This window comes from Spermophilus citellus (genome assembly GCF_964194105.1).
Source record: "Spermophilus citellus genome assembly, chromosome: 2".
NCBI classification, from domain to species: Eukaryota; Metazoa; Chordata; class Mammalia; order Rodentia; family Sciuridae; genus Spermophilus; species Spermophilus citellus.
The window spans coordinates 223,650,896-223,665,475 of NC_138183.1; the positions used below are offsets into that span (position 1 = coordinate 223,650,896).

Here is a 14,580-nt window from a genome sequence, read left to right on the forward strand (position 1 = left end):
GAATCATCCTAACAAAAGAGGTGAAAGACTTATACAATGAAAACTACAGAACCCTAAAGAGAGATATAGAAGAAGATCTTAGAAGATGGAAAAATATACCCTGTTCATGGATAGGCAGAACTAACATCATCAAAATGGCGATATTACCAAAAGTTCTCTATAAGTTCTCTATAGGTTTAATGCAATGCCAATCAAAATCCCAATGGCATTTCTTGTAGAAATAGATAAAGCAATCGTGAAATTCATATGGAAAAATAAAAGACCCAGAATAGCAAAAACAATGCTAAGCAGGAAGTGTGAATCAGGCGGTATAGCGATACCAGACTTCAAACTATACTACAGAGCAATAGTAACAAAAACAGCATGGTACTGGGACCAAAACAGGCGGGTGGACCAATGGTACAGAATAGAGGACACAGAAACCAATCCACAAAACTACAACTATCTTATATTTGATAAAGGGGCTAAAAGCATGCAATGGGGGAAGGAAAGCATCTTCAACAAATGGTGCTGGGAAAACTGGAAATCCATTTGCATCAAAATGAAACTGAATCCCTTTCTCTCACCATGCACAAAAGTTAACTCAAAATGGATCAAGGAGCTTGATATCAAATCAGAGACACGGCGTCCGATAGAAGAAAAAGTTGGTTATGATCTACATACTGTGGGGGTAGGCTCCAAATTCCTTAATAGGACACCCATAGTGCAAGAGTTAATAACTAGAATCAACAAATGGGACTTACTCAAACTAAAAAGTTTTTTCTCAGCAAAAGAAACAATAAGAGAGGTAAATAGGGAGCCTACATCCTGGGAACAAATCTTTACTCCTCACACTTCAGATAGAGCCCTAATATCCAGAATATATAAAGAACTCAAAAAATTAGACAATAAGATAACAAATAACCCAATCAACAAATGGGCCAAGGACCTGAACAGACACTTCTCAGAGGAGGACATACAATCAATCAATAAGTATATGAAAAAATGCTCACCATCTCTAGCAGTCAGAGAAATGCAAATCAAAACCACCCTAAGATACCATCTCACTCCAGTAAGATTGGCAGCCATTATGAAGTCAAACAACAACAAGTGCTGGCGAGGATGTGGGGAAAAGGGTACACTTGTTCATTGTTGGTGGGACTGCAAATTGGTGCAGCCAATTTGGAAAGCAGTATGGAGATTTCTTGGAAAGCTGGGAATGGAACCACCATTTGACCCAGCTATTCCCCTTCTCGGTCTATTCCCTAAAGACCTAATAAGAGCATGCTACAGGGACACTGCTACATCGATGTTCATAGCAGCACAATTCACGATAGCAAGATTGTGGAACCAACCTAGATGCCCTTCAATAGATGAATGGATAAAAAAAATGTGGCATTTATACACAATGGAGTATTACTCTGCATTAAAAAATGGCAAAATCATAGAATTTGGAGGGAAATGGATGGCATTAGAGCAGATTATGCTAAGTGAAGCTAGCTAATCCCAATCCCTAAAAAACAAATGCCAAATGTCTTCTTTGATATAAGGGGAATAACTAAGGACAGAGTAGGGACGAAGAGCATGAGAAGAAGATTAACATTAAACAGGGATGAGAGGTGCGAGGGAAAAGGAGAGAGAAGGGAAATTGCATGGAAATGGAAGGTGATCCTCAGGGTTATACAAAATTACATACAAGAGGAAGTGAGGGGTAAGGGAAGAATAATACAAGTGGAAGAAAAATTTACAGTAGAGGGGGTAGAGAGGGGGGAGGGGAGGGGAGGGGAGGGGGGATAGTAGAGGATAGGAAAGGCAGCAGAATACAACAGACACTAGTATGGCAATAGGTAAATCAATGGAAGTGTAAATGATGTGATTCAGCAATCGGTATACGGGGTAAAAATGGGAGTTCATAACCCACTTGAATCAAACTGTGAAATATGATATATCAAGAACTATGTAAGGTTTTGAACGACCAACAATAAAAAAAGGAAAAAAAAAAGAAAAGATAGCCTTTTTAACAGATGGTTCTGGGACAACCGGATATTCCTACATAGAAGAATAAAACTCCCATCTATTTTATCCTGCACAAAATCAATAGAGTGTGGATCAAAGACCTAGAAATTAAACCAGAAACACTGAACTGTTAGAAGACATAGGATCAACTCTCCAACAAATTGACTTAAGGACCTACTTCCTTAATAAGACCCCTAAAGCTCAAGAAATAAAACTGAAAATCAACAAAAGGGAAGGCATATAATTAAAAGGTTTCTGAACAGCAAACAAATAAGAATGTTAAAGAGAGCCTACAGAACAAAAGGAAATCTTCTTCAGGTACTCATCCAACAAGGGATTAATATCCAGAATATTCTGCTGTATGTATACACATGGATGTATAACCAATGTGATCCTGCAATCTGTACACATGGAAAAATGAGAATTCATACCCTATTTGAATCAAATGTATGATATGTCAAGATCATTGTATTGTCTTGAGCAACTAATAAAAGAAAAGAAAAGAAAAGAAATATCCAGAATATATAAAGAACTCAAAAATCCTAATATAAAAACCACAAATAACCCAATAAATAAATGGGCAAAAAGTTTTAAACAGATATTTCTCAAAAGAAGAAATAAAAATGGCTACAAATACATGAGAAACATTCAATATCCTTAGCAGTCAGAGAAGTACAAATCAAAACTACAGTGAGATTTTCTCTCACTCCAGTTACAATGGCAGTCATCAAACATACAAATAAGGGTCAGGCTCTGTGGCACATACCTGTAATCCCAGCAGCTAGGCTGAGGCAAAAGGATCACAAATTCAAAGCTAACTTCAGCAAAAGTAAGGCACTAAGCAACTCTGTGAGACCGTCTCTAAATAAAATACAAAATAGGGCAGGGATATGGCTCAGTGGTCAAGTGCCCCTGAATTCAACCCTCAGTACTACCCCCCGCCCTGCAAAAAAAATACAAATAATAGCTGGGGTTATAGCTCAGTAGTAGGGTGCTTGCATAGCATAGAGGGTGAGGCACTGGGTTTGAGCCTCAGGAACATATAAAAATAAATAAGTAATGTTATTCTGTCCATCTCTAACTAAAAACATTTTTTAAATACAAATAACAATAATTGCTGGTGAGGTCATGGGGTAAAAGGTACACTTATACATTGTTGGTGCAAATGCAAATGGGTATAACCACTTTGGAAAGCAGTATGGATATTCCTCAAAAGACCAGAAAAGGAACTTCTATAAGATCAAGCTACCCCATTCCTTGATATTTATCCAAAATAACTAAAATCAACATATTATAATAATACATGTATACCAATATTTAGCCAAGTGATGGAACCAGTTTAGGTCTCCATCAAGAAATGAATGTACAAAGAAAATGTGGAGTTTTATTCAGCCATAAAGAAGAATGTGATTGTGTCATTTGCTAGTAAATGGATGAAAATGGAGAACATCATGGTAAATGGAATAAACTAGCCTCAGGAAATGAAAGGTTTAATGTTTTCTCATTCTATTATATTGGGGAACATAATCTACCAAATCATGATATGTCCATGTATGAACATAATACAATGAATGCCACTTACATATATAATTCAAATATAATAACTAACTAAAATAATAAAAATAACAATAATAATAATAGAAAAGAGATGGTAAAGTATAGTAAATGTATTGGGGCAAAGAAGGAAAGGGAAGTACTGGGGAATAAGATTGACCAAATTATACCATGTGCATGAACAAATATGGCATAATGAATCCCACTATTATGTATAACTATAATTTACCAATAAAAAATAAAATTAAAAAATAGTGCATATTATAGAAATATGGAAACAGAAAAGCTTTAGAATAAAAGTTGTGACATATAAAGTATTTACCTTAGAATAAATACAGCCATCCGTTCCAAACACCCACTTCTGAGATTCATCTCCTTTATGTCTGTAATGAGAATGTAATTTAGAGATTGACACTCTTTTTCCACACAGGAACACTTGTAGGTTTCAAATAAAATTATCATTTCCATATTGCCTAGCAAGAGGACAGTCCACACTCTACCAATCTTCACTGCTATTTCAGTATCTAAAGCCACTCCATGAGACAACCAATTTCTCTGCTATAGTACAATGCTGTGGTATCCAAAAATGTGGTGTGTGTGTGTGTGTGTGTGTGTGTGTGTGTGTACATGTGCGCATGTATGTGTGTTACCAATAATAATAAGAATATTCTAGGAAATTCACTCCCTACCCTAAAGATCCTTTGTGAGACAAAAAGAGAAGAGCTTAATTAGGTATAAGATTTAAAAGTGGTATAGAAAAGGATACCATGAAAAATTAGGAACCTCAAGCAGCTACTTCTGAAATGACTAGAAAATCTTATTAAGAAATATCATATTCCCTGAGCTAAATCTCAGTAAGGGAAAAAATCTATAATATGATGAAGTCAATCATGCTAAAATTAACTAATCACGTATTCATTAATATTTAGAAACTTTACAAAGGTAGGACAAAATGAATGAAATTAACTGTAACAGGATGTTAAACAAGACTTTTACTACTGCCTCTGAGTTTTGACAGAAACATCAAAGGTTGAGAATAAGCCGTGTCAGGTAATGTTCAATTCTAAAAGAAGATGCTATTTGATCTGGGCACAACATATAAAAGCAGCAATCCAAAACTGGTTCAGTGCCTATCATTCTTCACCCACATTCAGTCTACATAAGGGAATGTGAAGAGTTCATGGGCATATTGAAATGGGTGCTTAATAACAATATAGGTCTCCAGACCCCTATCCTAAGAGATTTGATTCTGAAGGTCTGGACACCCAAAAACATATGTTAACAGATGTTGCAAGTGATCCTCATTATGGAAGTTTGGGGGATTCATGTGGTCTGTGGATCAGACTAGAGAAACCACTGAACTAGAATGATAAAAGCAGCAAGAAAAGAAAGGTCCAGATTTAAAATTCAGAAATAATACATAGATCCTGGGGATATCCTGGCCTACTACTCTTTTCATAGGTGAATAAGGTGAGAAATGGAGAGGTACAATGAACTGGCCAAGGCAGAGCAATAAGAATTATCCAAATAGGTACTAGAAGCCAGAGTGTCTGATTATCAGCACGCCACCATCTCAAATGGATTGGAAAAGTGTAACACAAGATTTTTGTGTTTAACTTGAAGATTGAAAATGGTATCAACATTTTAGTCTCACTGATAACAACTTGACATATAATCTCAGAGACTTACTACACATTTATATGACCATAAATGTTTTAATACAATTGTGTAAAATTGTCACCACATAGTTTCATACTATAACAATTTCTCCAGAGGTACTGAGAATGTTAATATTTCAACCACTAAATGAAGAATAGCAAAAACAGTACTGCTGATCTTTTAAGGCTGTCAATATCAAGCTTAGAACTATACTTTATTAAATAAATTAAAAGAGTGATTGTTATACATCTTTAATGAAAATGTGTTGGGTTGTAATAAAATTTAATCCTTGTAATGTGTAAGGGGTATAGCTCATTGCAACTTTATTTCCCACAGGCAGTCCCTCCTGTTGCATAAATTATCATTAGTATATTTGTTCAAGATAAAATGAAAAATGATAGTTTTTTCAAACTATAAGACATTCAAAATCCAAAAATTTTGCCTTTTAGTTGAATTATAGTGTTGGCTTAAAAATAAATTATATTGATTTCAATTTTGACTTTCTTTTTTTAAATTTTTTAAAGAGAGAGACACAGAGAGAGATTTTTTAATATTTATTTTTTGGTTTTCAGTGGACACAACATCTTTATTTTTTATTTTTATGTGGTGCTGAGGATCGAACCCAGTGCCCCGTGCATGCCAGGCGAGCGTGCTACCGCTTGAGCCATGTCCCCAGCCCCAACTTTCTAAATTTATACCATCTTTTTCCAATAATAATAAGTACAACAGGAAAGATGTATACAAATAGACAATTGATGTGAGGGCAGAGACCAATGTGTACTCTCAGAGCCAATCACAGTGCCTAGCACATGAGATTAAGGACATCTTTAAATGTCAGAATGTTACTATCCTAAAAATTAATAATAAGGTCATTATGAAAAGTGTTTTAAAATACAGTTGGCTAGGGGACTTATGGTGCTAAAGAACATGTTACACCTTTTAAGAATGTAAGAAATAATTCTGGAAGAAATATAAGTTTCCAAGTATTTGTCAAATTTTATCATAGCTTCAATTCTTTTCTAGCAAATATTTGCCCAGGAAATCTTTCTAAAAATATGCAGTTTTATATCATTGATTAGCCCTGTGAGCTTAATAGTAGTATTCCTTTGGGAATTTTATTTATATTAATGAACATTACCTTTGAATTTTACTGTTTTTTTTCAAAACTGTCCAGTAATGCCACATTAGGCAGGATGGTAAGTTATCATTCTAATCTATAATAACTTCCTTAAAAATAAAATTCCAACACACAAAACTACATATGCTTATTTTTAAGATATTTTTATATGTTAAAAATCAAATTTTATTCAAGATACACTGATGATACTGATTTTAAAATGATGTCAGGGATTTTCTTTTTGGCTAATAAGTAGTGAGCTAGAAAGATTTTTTTAAATTAAAACAAAATTAAAAATAACAATAACAACATCAATAATGAGAAGAATAAAGAATGAAGGAGTAATATTCTACCCCAAAATCAGTTACAAATATCATAACTGACATAAGCTGAACTAAGGTCAACAGACCTAAGTTCAAGCCCTGGATCTGGATCTGACATTAATTAGATATACCTTTAATAGATCACTTAGTCTCTACTGGCCTTGGAATTTCTCATAATAATAATGAGTGATATCAATGATATTATCACCATCATCACCACCATTTTGTGTATGTATGTGTGTGTGTGGGGGGGCATGTCTGGGGATTGAACCCAGGGGCACTCTACCAGTGAGCTATATCCCTAGTCTTTTATTTTTTTGAGACAGGGTCTCAAAAAAGGCCCAGGCTGGCCTTGAACTTGCAATCTACCTGCCTTAGTCTCTGGAGTAGCTGGAATTTCTGATGTATACCATCACATGTGACTACTATTACTATTAAGGAGAGGTCTATAGTAGATGCTCTTCAGGGTCCTCTTTCTGAAAGCATATGATTTCCAAGACTATTTCATCTCATGCTGTCATTTTACATGTGAGGGTTTTGGTAAGCTTCCCTGTCCAGGGAAGCCATTTGAAGCTGTCTGGGAAAATGGGGAACTCTCTCTCTTTTTTTTTTTTTTTTTGTAGTGGCTATTGAACCCAGAGGTGCTTTACACTGAGCTACAGCCCCAGTTCTTTTCACTTTTTATTTGGAAACAGGGTCTCACTGAGTTGCTGAGAATCTCACTGAATTACTGAGTCTGTCCTGTTGCCTCAGCAGCCGCACTGGGATTACAGACATGCAACTGTACCCTGTTCTCAGTCCTTAAATTTAAGCAATATCAAGATAAAGTTGAGTTATTTATTATTTTAAAATAATTTTTATCATTGTTCTGGTTACTTGGTAATGACATCGGAGGCTTCCCTTCCTCCACTGATGGTCAGATACGCAGAACAGAAAAAAAAAATTAAAGGGAAAATATGTGCACATACTTGCTATATTGAATAAGATGACTGACATCAAATGAGACATAACTGAACTAATGAGGCATGATATGTTTACAATACTTTTTGTGAGTTGTCAGGTTGCTACTTTAAGTGCTAGTTCTATTATTTTTTGCATATAAAAGGCTATGTCTTGATTCATAGCTTTTGTTAAAATCATTATACTACTCAGGAAAAGAGGAAAATTTTTTGTCTCTGGAAGTTGCTGTCACAAAAGAATATTTATTATTATTTATAGTGAAATATGGTTACCATAAAAAATAAGTCAGATATTTTAGATCCTCTAGAAAAGATAAATGCATTTGAGAGTGTTCAACAAAAAGTGAGGCAAACTTTAAAAATCTTGATCCTTACTGCTTTTTAAAGAAATGAAAAACAGCTTTATGATGAGATACTCTATATTTCCAAATGTTCTGCTACTTTACCTATACCCTGCAATAGATTCTGTTTCTCAGTTAAAGGCAATCTACATTAATACAAAAGCAAATAATCTTCATTTACATAGAGATCCTCCCCCCTTTACCTATCCCACCTCTCTCCAACCTTTACTTCTTCTTTTCTAGATTAAACAAAATCATTTATTGAAAATAGAAATTTTCAAACTTAATACATTTCTTCTCTTTCTTGCCCAAATTCTCTCTCCTATAAGCAACAATGACATTAAAATCTTGAAATTCAGGCCCACTCAGTTTTCTGACCATCCTGATCAGAGTGGGAAAGAGAGTTCAATAGGCTAAGACTAAGTCAGCTAAAGAAATGTTGCACAGCCAGGCACAGTGGCACCTGCCTGTAATCCCAGCAGCTCAAGGGACTGAGGCTGGAGGATTGTGAGTTTGAAGCCAGCCTCAGCAACTTTTAAAATTTTTTTAAAGGGCTGGGTTGTGCCTCAGTGGTTAAGTGCCCTTTGGTTCAATCCCTGGTACCAAAAGAAAAGAAAAGTAACATTGCACTACTTTCAATATGCATTATGTCTAGTGAGGACCCTGGGCATGATAAACATGTCCATCAAGCTATAAGCTTCCTAGCACCTACCATTTTGACCTTGGCCATTGATCAGTTCTCCCACTGAGAAAGGCTTTCTTTTAGCATCTTCCTCTAAAGCAACCACTCAGTCATTCCCTACTCATAATTTTCAGTTTGTGTTTCTTTCTTGGTTTGTGTCTTAGTCTTTTTATAACAGCTTTATTGGAAAATAATTGATGTAGAATTTGTCAGTTGCACAATTGAGATATGTTTAAAGAATAACATTGGTGTTTTAAAATACTTTCATACCTGTAAAATTATCAGGATAATAAACATATACTTATTCATCACCCAAAAATATCACTACCAAAGTTTCCTTGTGCCTCTATTTAATCTCTTCTTCTGGTCCTTTCCCCACCTTTCTATCTCCAGGCAACTAGAGATCTTCATTTTATTACTCTAAATTAGTTCACATTTTCTAGGAATCAAACAACATGGACTTTTTTGGTTTTTCTTTTCTCCTTCAGCATAGTTACTTTGAGATTCACTCCTATCATTGAATGTATCAAGAACATATTCCTTTTTTTTCTTGCTGGATAGTATTCTAGTGTATACATAGAACAAAATTTGCTTAGCTATTCACCTATGAATGGACATTTGGGTTGTTTCTAGTTCTTTCAGCTTTTGGAAATAAAGTTTCTATGAACATTCATATATACAACTTTGAATGAATATATATTTTCATTTTTGTTGGGTAAATTACCAGGAATAGAATGGTTGGGTCATAAGGTAGATAAATGTTTCATATTTTAGGAAAATATGAACTGTTTTCCATAGTTTTACCAACTATGCACAATGAGAGCTCCACTTGTTCCACATTCTCACCAGTACTTAGTATGGGCAATCTTTTAAATATTACATATTCTACTAGATTATAATACTTCATTGTAGGTTTATTTTGCATTCCTCTAAATATTAATGATGTTAATCATCTTTTTATATGGCAACTGTATATCAGCCTTATTAATGTTCTGCTTATTTAATATGCACCAATTTAAGAAAAAACTAAAAGAAGTACTTGTTGAAATAATTCATCTGTCCATATATTCTTGAGGTTTCTGCATGCTTTGCAAGTATCTTTAATTTGTGGCTTATGTTTTCATTTTTTAACACTGTCTTTTAAAGAAAAGAAATTCTAATTTTGATAAAATCCAATATACCAATTGATATTTTGTGTTTTATTGAAGTGAGTTTTGCCTAATACAAAGCCATAATATCATTTCCTATGTTGTCATCTAAAATGCTTACAGTGGGCTGGAGTTGGGCTCAGCAGTAGAGCGCTTGTCTAGCACGTGTGGGGCACTGGGTTCAATCCTCAGCACCTCATAAAAATAAAATAAAGGTATTGTGTCCAGCTACAACTAAAACAAAATATTTTTGAAAAAATGCTTACAGTTAAGTTTTGAGTTAATTATTAGCAAACCACTCTTGCATTCCTGGTGTAAACCTACCTCATATATGTTGTTATATATTGTTGAACTTAATTTTCTAAAATTTTGTGAAGTTTTTTTTAACATTTATTTTCACAAACCATGTTTTTCTTTTACTATAATGTCTTTGTCTAGTTTTTATTATCTGAGTAATACTGGCCTCCTAGAATCAGTTGGGAAGTATTACTTCTTCTGTTTTCTGGATAAGGCTGTGTAGAATTAATATCATTTGTCCTAAAATTTGGAGTAGAATTTCAGAATGAAGCTAGTAAAGCCATCTGGGCCTGAAATTTTCTTTGTGGAAAAGTTTTCAACTAAACATTCAATTTCTTTAAGAGATAGAACTATTCAGGTTATCTATTTCTTCTTGAGCGGGCATTATTTAATGTACCCCTTAAATAAATCGATCTTTACCATATAAGTTGAGAAATTAATTGGCATATACTTGTTCAAAATATTCTTTAGTTTACCTTTAACTGTCTGATATCATGTTTCTCATTCCTGACAATGGTAATTTGTATCCTCTTTCCTTCCTCAACAGTCTAGCTAGAAGTTTATTAATTTCTTTGATCTTAATTTCATTGATTTTTTTTAGATGTCTGGCTGCCCCTCCTTTGGTGCTGAGAATAGAACCAAGGTTCTAAGTATGCCCAGAATGCATTCTACTACTAATCAACACCTCCCATTTTTCTTATAAATTTCATATAAATGTATAGCCCTGTACAGTTCACATGAGGCCTTCCCCTTCTGCTTGGGTTTCTCAATTGATATATTGTACCCATCCACTGAGGTATCTGCTACCACACTTGGCACACATTAGCGTTTGACTGGACTTTAACTTATAGGCAGTGTAATTTTCTGGCTAAGAGTCTACTCACATAGAGTGCAGAATCTATCTTGGTTTGCATTCCTGCCCAACCACATGGTAGGCATGATCTGGAGTAAGGTATTAACTTCTATGAACTTCATTTACCTCATCTTTAATAATAATAATACCTACCTTCCCAGGTAATTGTGATGATTAAATGTGACAATATAAGAAAATTAGAATAGTGTCTGACTCCGAATTTTGTTGTTGTTGTTGTTGTTGTTGTTGTTGTTGTTTGAATAAGAAGTACTACCAAGATTTATACCTGGGAATCTGCCTGTGTCAGTCATAGTCACTGTATGGTATTTTTAAATCTGATGGACAGTCTGCTTTTTATGTTAGAGAAAAATTTCCTTCTGTATTTATGGGTGGGCCAGCTTCTCTGATGCCCAAGTAACCTGGTCCTGGTTTCATCTTAAGTGGTAACATCCTAACTGCCTATCTAGCAGAAGCATTTGGGGAACAGCTTTTTAAGTCCTAAAAGTATCATAGGAATTATTTTTTACAATATTTGATGAAATTAAAAAATAAATGAACAAGAAAAAAGAAAGCTTTTAGGAAGCAATATTTCCAGGCTGTTAGAGATAAACCAACTTTATTCCTCATTGCTAATTTTTAAATCAACTTTTGTATGTTTTAATTGTATCTCCCCCCATACCCCCACCAAAAAAACAAAAGTAAGCAGAGGACATTGGTGGTTTATCACAAGTCAGCAACTGTTTTGTCTCTGTGGTTTTACTTTTACAGTTCAGTATTCCACATTCAGAAGATGGAGAAAAGGTTAAGAACACACACATAAATTTAAGTTTTTAAATTAGCAATCAAGATAGATCTCAATAAATGAGTTCTGATAATTATAGAGTAAAGCAGTATCTTGTCGACAGTACAGATACATGTTGAAGGTCAACATTTCACTTTTTAAAATATTTTTTAAACACTATCACCAAACTAAGTAGCATACATTTTCAAGCTTATTTTAGATTAAAAAGGAAAAAAAAAAACTAACATTGATACTTTGAACACCAAATGAAACACCTAATGAATATTCTAAGTCAGGGATCATTACAATTTGCCTGTTCAGAATTCTTGAAATTAACATTTATTATCTTGAGCTAAATAGCTCATAAGCATTACCTTTTCTGTAGGATTAATTTATATCCTTCTAGTGATGCTCCCTCAGCGGCCTTGACTCTGATTGGATGACCAATAGCTAGGCAGCCCTGAGTTATCGCTCGGCTCAGGATCATTCCAGCCTTCCAATGAATAGAGAGGGGGGAGAAAGGTCTAAATAAGTTAAAAGAACCAGAAAATTCAACAATGTGTCACAAATAGTGAGGTCATTATGCCTGGATAACTCCGGATATTAACAGTTGCCGAAAGTGAAACACTACCCACAACTTAGCAGTCAGTGAGCCCTGCTCAGAACCAGTGATCTTCTGTCCGACAAGGGTGGCATTTTACAGTTCAGCGCAAAATAAAACAGACCTTGATATCTTCATTTGTCCTTTTCTACTGTGCATATTTCACAGTGCAGCGATTTGGGGTCTATCACGTGTCACTTGCTGGAGTTATAACTACAGAGCTTACTTGAAATATGTATGCACGGAAAAAAACGCAGTGAACTGAAAAGATTGAACAAATCCTTAACCTTCGCACCAATTTAAAGTTTTACTCTGGGTTTAAATACCATGGGTTAAACATTTTAAGGTGGTTCATGAACTTCTTTTGTTTTAAATGTTAGGATCCTCTGCCAAGGAAATTAATTAGGAGCATTGTTTAAGCGGTCATTTAATCATCTTCCTACTTAGTGAATCAGCACATTTTTAAAAAGTAACAACCACTAGAAAATCTATCTACACCTACTAGGGATTTAAGGTATACAAAATTATCTGTCTAACCAGGTGAAAGGATTTGTTTTTGAAAGAGGAAGGGGGAGTTCTGACTGAAAGGATTTAAAAAGTGTTCTCTTAAAAGTGAAACTTTTATTTCTTATGTTTTAACACATGATAAACAGAGAAATATATTTCTAAAACAGTCTGGTTCTAGTACACATTTTATAATATATATATAAAATAAAAAGACTGAGGTGAGAAAAGAAAGTCACTATTTATTAAGCACCTCCTATGTGCTAGATATTACACTTGAACTTCACACCTGCTTTCTAATTTCAACTTCACAGCAACTGTGGAGGCAGTTATGACTAATTCCATTTTATAGATAAAGAAATGATGGTTCAGTGCAGCTAAGTAACTTTCCCAAGGTCACAGAGGGATTCCAATTCCAACCTTTCTTACTCTAAAACCATACTCTTTGGTAGGCATTTTAGTTATTTTGGGGGGAAATTTTAGATAGCACGGGTTTATTATGTCATAAAATTCTACAAAGTGATACTATGAAACTATAATAAATATGAGAATTTTTAAAAAATCTTCTATGTCCTCTGGTCTAGCTCTTTTCTGATGAACTGGCTAAGGCCCTGATACTGTGTGTGATTTGCCTGCTGTCGTACAGCTATTCATTCAGTGGCAGTGCTGAGGCTAAGACACCATGGCATTCATAGATTGGTGGAATATAGAGCAGTGTCTTGTATGATGGTGAGAAGGCCTGAGAGCTGAAGTCAGGCAGACACAGAAAACCTTCCTTTGCTACTTACTAACTTCTGCCTCTTCAGCTGATGATGAAAATCTACACAGTTCTTGTAAGATGATGTGATAAATGAATATAAGGTGCCTAACTGCGCCTGACATATGGGAGATGTTCAACAAAATAGTAGCCCTTACTATTAAATTAGAAACAAAATACAGTGTAAAAAGGACTAATAATAAAGACAGTCTCCAGTTCAGAAGCAGATGTTAGGAATACCTCATCTAGCCTTGCTCTTCTTTAGTATATGAAATAAATAACATGTATTAGTACATTAGTAGCTTTATTATTCTATGTGTTCATTTTCAACTCTCAGAGAATCAAAGAACAATAAGTAAGGGTAAATCTAAGATTTCATTTGATAAAATAGTTTCAACCCTTCCTCCCCCCAAAACTAACTAGCAGAAAACTTGACTGGGTGATTTTGCATTCACAGAAGTGTTTAAGCAGCAGTAACACAGTCTATTGGGGGTGACAAAGGGAGTAGGAGAAGGACAGATATAAACTGCACCATCTCTTTCCAGCCAGAAATGCATATTTACAACACATATATCAATATTAAGAAGGTAGGTGATGGCAATTATATGTTGTCATGTAAGTCAGATTCAATTGTGCAATAATAAAATTTTAAAATTAAGCATTGCCAATATACAGGTTAAAGTATGATGGGTATTTTTCACATTTGATACTCTGGGTTTTTTTAAACTATGCCCTTGCTAAGACTATATGCAAAGTCATAATGTGGTGTTAATCCATCAGATCCAATGATACTGAGAAGGTAAAGCTTGAGAAGACTAAGAAGTGGAAGCAAATGACTTGCAAATTTCATGAAAAGGGCAAGTCTGTGGACTATAAATAAGTTCTATGCTTGTTTTAAGTATATTCTGAGGTGTGAATTACTCAGCATATCTAACACTGAATTGAATGCTCTCTTGGGGATCCACAAAAGTCTTTTGAGCTAGACAAGACCAAGAGCAGAGAAAGCAAT

At 34.6% G+C, this 14,580-nt stretch overlaps 1 protein-coding gene across 1 annotated transcript in view; it reads right to left on the reverse strand.

Moving 5' to 3' along the window:
- The window catches only part of DCDC1 (doublecortin domain containing 1), a gene marked incomplete at both ends in the record, with an annotated part of 489,436 nt that overhangs the window by 233,892 nt on the left and 240,964 nt on the right, over positions 1-14,580 (reverse strand). The window contains 3 exon segments of the mRNA XM_081282196.1: positions 3,872-3,932; positions 12,084-12,223; positions 12,225-12,233. Of these exon segments, the coding sequence (XP_081138322.1) occupies positions 3,872-3,932; positions 12,084-12,223; positions 12,225-12,233 (210 nt within the window).